Below are 8,420 nucleotides of genomic sequence, written 5' to 3'. Positions count from 1 at the left end.
GCAATACTATTACACACCTTAAATAGACTACGGTATAAGGTAAATGTAATTTTTACATGCACTGGAGTCCCAAAAAGGTTGTGTGACTTTATGGCACTCTTCGCTTTATTGCCATGGTCTGGAACCCAACCGGAAATACTTCCAAGGTGTGTATGTACAGGCTTAATATAATTCCTATCAAAATCCCAGCAAGATTTTTTGGTAAATACAGGCAAGCTGAATCTAAAATGTATATGGAAAGGCAAGGTAGTATAATAGCTAAAATAATTTTTTAAAAGGATAAAGTAGGGGAAATCAGTCTACCTGATTTCAAGACTTAATTGCATAGCTACAGTGATTAAAACCCACAGGGGCAGAAACATACACAAGTAGATTGATTGAAACTAAAGAACAAAAAACTAGTTTTCTAAATAATAAAAAGTTTTAATTTTTAAAAACTAGTGAGAAAGAACAAGAAAAAAATAAAATGTATCAGGATCCAAATATAGTAAATATTCGTAAAATCAAAAGAAATGTACAAAGAACGACTTTTGTGAGTAAATAGGAAATCTAGACGGAGTAGACCATTTTCTAGAAAATGTAAATTAACAAATCAAAGAAGAAATAGAAACCTGAACAGACCAATTACATGATCTGATGTTTATCATTTATTTTTATTCTAAGTTATTTATTATGAATCTAGGTATTAACCTTTCAGCTTTTCTATTTGAAATCCTCAAAATACAAAGTTTAAAAACATAAACACGTGCACCTACTAAAACGGCTAAAATTAGAAAACGATGACACCAGGTATTGATGAACACGTGGAATGACAGGGACTCACGTGCATTGCTGGGGGAGAGAGAGTGTAAATTGGAACAACCACACTAGAAAACTGGCCTATTTTCCAAAGCCGATCCAGCAATTTCATTCCTTGCTGTCTGCTCGACTGAATTGTAGACATATGTTCAGCAGCCCTATTTAACCCCACACTGTAAACCACCTGTCCTCAGTGGAATGGACAGTGACCTGTGTTACAGTCACACAGCCCAATACCGACTGGATAGAAGAGACCTTCCAGTTGGAGCATAACAGGATAAAGATGCGAAAGTCAGAAGTGCACGGCAGGTTAGGGATGGTATGAGCCCATTGTTGTTCCCAAATGGTGGAGTGTGTTCTAGGAAGAACAAAATATGCCGCTAGAAAGTAGGTGGGGCGTGGGCCGCAGATGAGTGCCTGGCCTGGATACCTAGCAAACAGTTGTCTGCATGATTTTGCATTGTTATGTACCTTCTAGGTGACATAAAAATAGAAAAGAGGATGTTCTTTCTGGAAAATAAGCGGCGACATTGTAGGTCCTATGACCGGCATGCCCTCCTTCCAGCTGTGCAGCAAGAGCAGGAGTTCTATGAACAGAAAATCAAAGAGATGGCAGAGGTAGGGAGATGTGCTTAGCATGGGTTTCTGGGATTCTGGTACGCGGTTATGGCTTAGTATGAAACTGTCTTTTAAGATTTGCCATTTCTTTTGAGCGATTAACTTGAATAAACTATAGAGTTTTTAAGAGGGAAAATAAAACTGGGTTTTGTAATGATACTAAGGTCAGCAGGTTTGTAAATCAGGTTTATGTTAGAGAATTTTAATTGGAGCTTAGCACACATATCTGACCTCCCTCAGTCTCTGGTGGCAGAGAAAAGCCAGAGAGTCCATTTAGCTCTTTAATTCTTCCCAATAGACTATCAAATTTGCAAGCCAACCAGAATATATTGGTTGTTTAATATGTATTTTCTAGACCAGCAGTTCTGAAAGTATGACCCGCGGACCCCTGGCTTCCCTTAGACTCTTTGGGGGTTCGGGAAGTTATTTAGCTCTCTTCATGATAAGATATGTTTTCACCATGTTGAATTTGTACTGACAGAACAAAAGCAACGGTACCTTAGCGTGAAGCAGTCCAGTGGCGCCAAAGTGTACCCGATAATCATTATTTTCTTCACCACCGTGCACTCATGTTTTTTTAAAAAAGGCAGTGTCACCTAATGTAACATAATAGGTGATCAAGTAACTCTGTGACAGATGGATCAAGACCTCCAAAATTTTGATTTCTGCTTGAGAGCCAGAATTTTATCGTTAGCCATAATCACTTTATTCAGTTTTGAGAAAGTGTCTTGCCAAATACATAATCTTGAATAATCACAGTTTTTCTGTCGTTTTTTTCAAGTAACAATGGTGTTCTGTTTAAAAAAAAAATAAGTGCCTAATTGAGCAGCTTGCAACCAGTGACAAGTGCTTCTGGAGATGGCCACCGTCATCGAGATGCAGCAGAGCACTTGGTGCACACTTCCCATTTTGTCAGAGTATCGAAAAGGTGGTTTTGAGGGTCAAAGTTCAATAAATAATTTTTAAACTGCTAAGCTATGTAACTGAAGAGATGACTTAATAATAGAGTTCTTTTATGTTTATGGAAATGAATTCTAGATGGTGTGCAGCATCTTTACTAAATTTGTATCTGCATGTCTGGTGTTTTTGTTCCTCAGCATGAAGATTTTTTGCTTGCTCTGCAGATGAATGAAGAACAATATCAAAAGGTAGTTTGAAAACTCACCTTATTCATTTATTCTGGCATTTTTTTGTGGGCTATTGTCTCTCATCACATTTCCTTTGCTTTTTGATGCCACATGGGTTCCCGGTTAGCCTCCTGTTGATCTGCTGTTTGTGGTTCGGCCAGGTGACAGACGCTTGAAACATAATAGTCAGTTTTAATGCCAGACTGGATGAGAATTCAAGAGAAGATGATAAGTGTTCCTGTTAAGGAATGCTGCCTGGCATCCATTAGACATACTCTTAGAGGAAAACTTAGGACTCGGATATCACTTACACAGAGTTAGGAGGAAGAGATACGTATAACCCCAGGGCCAGTCAGGCCTCGTCCTATCTGCCGTCCTTATGCAGAGGCCTTTCCTTACATGGTAGAGATGGACTAGTAACTGGACCAATCTCTGCCATTAAGAAGAAGAGTACGTTTCCCGGGACTCATGGCGCCTGAGATTGCAGCGTTATTTAGCTCAGTAGTCCCTTGAGATAAAGCTTGGGCTGGGCCGTGACCTTCTTACACCTGTCTTACTACAAAAAGAGCAGAATCCAACTTTTAAAGCTTTTTAGATAACATCCCTCATGCCACTTGTCCCTGACTCTTAGCATGTCAGCAGTATAATCTGATTGCAGATGGTATAGTTCTGCTGGTACTGTGGAATTCATGAATATGATAACTTTATACAAAGGACGACCCCCCAAAAAATACCAAAAAAAAAAAGAAACACACCGTCTTTAGCTATGTATTAATGTTTGTACGGTGGCATATCAACCTAGATATATGCAGAGGGAAGCAGCTCCATGTTGTTTCATGGATTCTGGGGTTGCTTTTCGCCCCCTGGGAGCAGGCAGTAGGAAGCCTGTTGCCCTCCACTGACTGGGGCTGTCACGTGTATTTCTGCAGGATGGCCAGCTGATTGAGTGCCGCTGCTGCTACGGGGAATTCCCATTCGAGGAGCTGACGCAGTGTGCAGATGCTCACTTGTTCTGCAAAGAGTGTCTCATCAGATACGCGCAGGAGGCCGTCTTTGGATCTGGAAAGGTAAGAGACCTGTGGAATACACCCGCAGGTAGGAAACGTTCACAGAGTCTGAGGAGACCACGTGTATAGACCGGTATAAATGCCTCATGGGAGTGCCTTCTGGAGGGAGCCGGAACTCCACTAAGACATCCAGTGTGTGTGGTTCCCAGGCAGTCCCTGGTTTGTGCAATTGTATTGGTTGCAAGCACAACAACAGATTTCTTTTCAGGGATTGGTAAAATTCCTCTGTGTCCCCATCCTTCTATGTCTCAGGCATGCCTGCTGCCTCCCGCAGCTTCTTGCTTCTAAGAAAAACGAAGGATGAAATCAAAAAAGAATCTTGCAGCCTGTTTGAATGAGAGTGCAAATTAGTACTTTTTCACAAATGTTTTAAAGGATTTTATAGTCATATTAAAATCAACTATTTTATACAAGATCATATTTTTTTCCCAAAGTTAGCTTCTCTTGATACCAGCATAACATAGTATGCAAAGTTTGTTTTGTTTTGATGAACACTTTTTAAAAAACCACAATTGCTTTTCATAAATGCCTGACCAATAATCAGATCACTCGACATCAATTATCCTGCAGTCCATTGTAGTTTAGTCAAGGACCGAGTAACAATTATGAGCAGAGAGGTTGTGATTGGCATAAGAATGCCCCCTCCCAAAGATGTCCCCCTCCTGATCCCTAGGACCTGTGGATATGCCGCCTTACATGGCAAAGGAGAATTAAGGTTGCTAATCAGATGACCTTAAAATAGGGAGGTTGTCCAGGATTGTCCAGGTAGGCCCAGTGTGATCCCAGGGGTCCTTACAAATGGACAAGAGTGGCCGAAGGGGTCAGAGTACAGTGGTGTGGCTCTGAAGATGGAGTCCAGGTGTTCCAGAGAATGTGCTCTGCCCACCTAGAAGAGCCTTGGGTACCTGACTCATCTGAAGCAGGTGGGAGCTGGAGGCTTTTCAAACAGTCCCCCAGTTTTTAGTTTATATTCCTGTCAGTCCCCTCTCCTCCCACCACTCATTCTGCCTTCCAAGAGGTCCCGACCTCCAGCCATTCCAGGGGCCATAGAGGGACCTGCCTGCTGCTCACATGATCTCCCGACACTGAGCTGTGACCGTCCTCCTCAGGTCTGCTGAGTCATTTACCTTCCCCGTCCGCTTTCCATCATCATGTATTGTGTTTCGGGCTGATGGAGGTCTTGGTGGTGTCAAAGGCAGACTGTGTGCTTTTGTTTCTTGGTTTCCTTGTTGTGAGTGTGGTTCCTCCAGAAAGAGGACAGAGAGGTCTTTACCACCATAAAGCCTGTGTTCTTAACCATGATTCATTTGCTTCCCACTGAGAGACACATTTAACCACTGAGGCTTTTCCTTTTTCTGACAACTTGGTTGAACTTGTTGCTGTCCTCTTTGTCCCTAACCTCATTCTAGGCAGAGCTCAGCTGCATGGAAGGCAGCTGCACGTGCTCATTCCCGACCAGTGAGCTGGAGAAGGTGCTTCCGCAGACCATCCTGTACAGGTACTACGAGCGGAAAGCCGAAGAGGAAGTCGCCGCCGCCTATGCCGATGAGCTGGTCAGGTGAGTTCTTAGTCAAAGGGTGTCATCTGTCAACTCTGTCCCCGTTAGGAAGGCTGCCTGAGCACTTTGATCAGACAATGAAAATTCCGTTAACGCCTATATCTTCCAGGTTTTCTGGGATTTTTTTTCTTGGGAAATAAAAGAATAATTGTATTAATGGGAAAATGTACAGTTCAAATTGTTGCCTACCTCCCTTGGTGCCCCTTGATCATCTGGCCTGTAGGTACAAACATTGTGCATTGGGATGGAGGGAAAGTGACATGTGTGAGGAGTTCTCAGAAGGGTATGTTTATTGAATAGTGTGCATTGAAGCAGGATCCTGAATGGCACCTGCACTTCCTGGTAGGAGCCAGCACACAGGAGAGCCTGCCTGCAACAGTCCATGTATTAATGAAAAGTAAGGAGTAAAAGAGGTATGGCCGGCCAGCTGAAAACTCCATCCCAGGATGAATGGCGAGGCTTGACTATTCTGAGTAACGTCCCTTTGCTGTTTGACTCTAGGTGCCCCTCCTGTAGCTTTCCTGCTCTGCTGGACAGTGACGTGAAGAGGTTCAGTTGTCCCAATCCGCGCTGCCGAAAGGTAGGCAGTTTTTTCCTGCATTTATACTGGAATCGTAGTGTGGGCTTCCTTCATGGCCCAAGTAGCCGTTGGTTATCTGCGTGCTGACCCATGGGAAGAGTTTGAGTGCTGTCCTCTCCATGAAAGCAGACGAAGATCGGTTCTCAGAGAGGTGGTCAACGTGGTTACAGAGATGGGGCCACGTGTGGAATCACGGTCACAAAGCCCTGGATCTCTGTTTCATGCCATCTTCCTACAAGGGCAGTTATTATAATGTGAAATGTGTAGAGTTTTCTGTTTCTTCCACTATGCCAGCATTTTTCTCGCTTGCTCTTTTCACCCTGTTGTACTCAGATTGTTTCTATGTGCGGACACACACACACATACACACACACCTGCCATTTACAAAGTCCTATTGACACTTTGATTAAAGAACTGGGCATCATGGTGGCATCTCTGTCATGTCTGGTAGATTATTCAGTGCACTGTTCTCATAAGAACTGTTGGCGTCAGGTGAGACGAAAGCTGTCCAGTCACCTTGCTGCTGAAAATCTTTCTTCTCTTTAAATAGACTCCTTTTCTGTGAACTAAGACTGTCTTAAAATTTGTCAACTATAAGCCACTTAGCATTTTCAGTGAACATTGGCATCTGTCCAGACAAGTATGTTTTAAGCCATTTTTCTAAAATAGCGTGATCAAAGTTGAATAGTATAATATCTCTGCCTTGAAATGAAAGTAGATATTGGAAAAGGAAGAAGGAAACTAAAGTGATAGACTAAAACTTTATTCCTTTTATTTTCAACATTAACATTTCTGTGTAAAATATGGATGTATATTTACAACTGACATGGTTCATTTTATAATTTGTCCCCATCTCAGGCTGTTGATGTAACAGTTGTCCCAGCAGTCATCTTAGAACTAAGAAAGTGGAGTGATTGACCATGCTCCCAGTGTGTCTCGCCCTGGGGCGCCTGGGAAGGCGGTGCCTGAGAGCTGAGACAAAGAGCAAGGAGGCAGCCGAGGGAAGCAGAGGGTGGGAGCGAAGTGAAAGCAAAGACGGTGGAATGTTCCAGGTCCAAGGAGCAGTAGCACCCTGGACACTGACTGATACTGGGGGCTGGGTGGGGCCGGGGCCATGCAGGCCTTGAACCCCATCTTGAGGCAGGGACGAAGGGAGCAAGAGATCAGGGCAGTCTGTTGGCTATCGAGTAATTTAGGGGAGAGATGCGTGTCAGCACCGTCCTGCTGGAGTTCCCGTGCTGGAATTCCAGTGAATTGCTGAAATAGAGCTGGGAACTGCACTGCTCGTATGATTCCAAGTTAGGCTCTGTCGGTGAAAGTTCTCACATGATTATGAAGACCAAAGAAGGGGAGGCCGTTATGCTGTAAAGACCATTTCAAGCAGGCATGAGGGCGCACAGGTCTGAGGTAGCATCCATCCTGTGAGTGTCTTGAAAACACCCAACCTGGGATGTCAGCGAAAGTCTCCCAGAGGCTCTTAAGATCCTAGGCAGAAACACCAGATACTCTGCTTCCTCTCTAAATACTCCTGCCATTTTGAATTTGGTGGTGGCCACACAGCTTCTTTTGGCCAATGAAATGTGAGTGTGGGTGAGATAGGTCACTTGCCAGAAAAGTGGTAAAAACATATACTTCAGGATAATGTTAGCAAGATGGCAGAATAGGCAGCCTCAGGCCCTCTTTCTCCCACGGAAACACACTGGTTCCTCAGTACACGGATCAGCTACCTTTATGAGAAATCTAGAAAACAAGAGACTTCTGCACTGCAGACAGTACAAAGCCAGCGGCAGGGGAGCCCGTCGGAGAACTCAGAACTCACTGACCAGAGCCCTCCCGCTGGCACATGCAGCGCGGTTGCGGGGACTCCTAACTCCCCGCTTTTCCTGGAGTGGACGAGAAGACTAGAGCATACATCTGACTTTAAGACATCTCAGAGGGCTACCCAAAGGGCTGGCCTCTAGCTTTCCTGAATCTAAGCACTGACAGGAAGGAGCACCAGGTTGGGGACTCCTGAGAACAAGGACAGTGGTTTGAACTAGCAGACACTCTCCACTGCCCCTCCTTTCGGCTTAGCAGGAGAAAACCTCCAACTCTCGGCTTCTCCCTAAGGAGGAGCGTTGGAGCGTATGTCCAACATTCAGCTTTTCGGGAGACTATCCAAGGGGTGAGTTTCTGCCTTACCCGACTTGGAGCACTGATTCGGGGCACTGACAGAACCCCGCATACTTAGATGCCTAGAGACCTCTGAGAACCAAAAAGAGTTGGGCAGCTTATAGCAGCTCCAGAGAACCTGTAGTACTGTCAACAGGCACCAGAGGGAGCAAGAGATTATAAGCTCCTGAAAAAAGAAACCAGCAAACCTCTCTAATTGGGAATTTACACGTGTAAGTCCAGAAGATGCAGCCACAGAAAAGGTTTGAGAGGCCACTAGAATCTATAGCCAGGCTGATGGGTGGAAATCTTTCCCTGTACAGAGCTAGTCCGTTTTTTCAAATGTATGGACGCCAACACTAACAAGGCACAAGAAGAAACATAGTCCAACAAAGGAACAAATTAAGTGTTTAGAAACTGACCCTGAAGAAGTGGAGGTATGTGAATTACCTGACAAAGAATTCAAAATAATCATCAGGAAGACAATCAGTGAGCTCAGAAAAAATGGTACGTGACATAAT

The 8,420-nt window shown here is 44.0% G+C and overlaps 1 protein-coding gene across 1 annotated transcript in view; it reads left to right on the top strand.

Annotated features, from left to right (window-relative positions):
- RNF216 (ring finger protein 216) overlaps nucleotides 1-8,420 on the top strand; it is a 40,881-nt gene that overhangs the window by 18,184 nt on the left and 14,277 nt on the right. The window contains exons 6-11 of the mRNA XM_011363832.2: nucleotides 1,277-1,416; nucleotides 2,514-2,564; nucleotides 3,473-3,610; nucleotides 5,020-5,168; nucleotides 5,670-5,755; nucleotides 8,036-8,043. Of these exons, the coding sequence (XP_011362134.2) occupies nucleotides 1,277-1,416; nucleotides 2,514-2,564; nucleotides 3,473-3,610; nucleotides 5,020-5,168; nucleotides 5,670-5,755; nucleotides 8,036-8,043 (572 nt within the window). The remainder of the gene's footprint in view (nucleotides 1-1,276; nucleotides 1,417-2,513; nucleotides 2,565-3,472; nucleotides 3,611-5,019; nucleotides 5,169-5,669; nucleotides 5,756-8,035; nucleotides 8,044-8,420) is intronic.

The sequence above is a fragment of the Pteropus vampyrus genome, unplaced genomic scaffold, assembly GCF_000151845.1.
Source record: "Pteropus vampyrus isolate Shadow unplaced genomic scaffold, Pvam_2.0 Scaffold90, whole genome shotgun sequence".
Taxonomy (NCBI): Eukaryota; Metazoa; Chordata; class Mammalia; order Chiroptera; family Pteropodidae; genus Pteropus; species Pteropus vampyrus.
The sequence above is the reverse complement of the archived record's forward strand: the minus strand, read 5'-3'. Positions and strand labels throughout refer to the sequence as shown.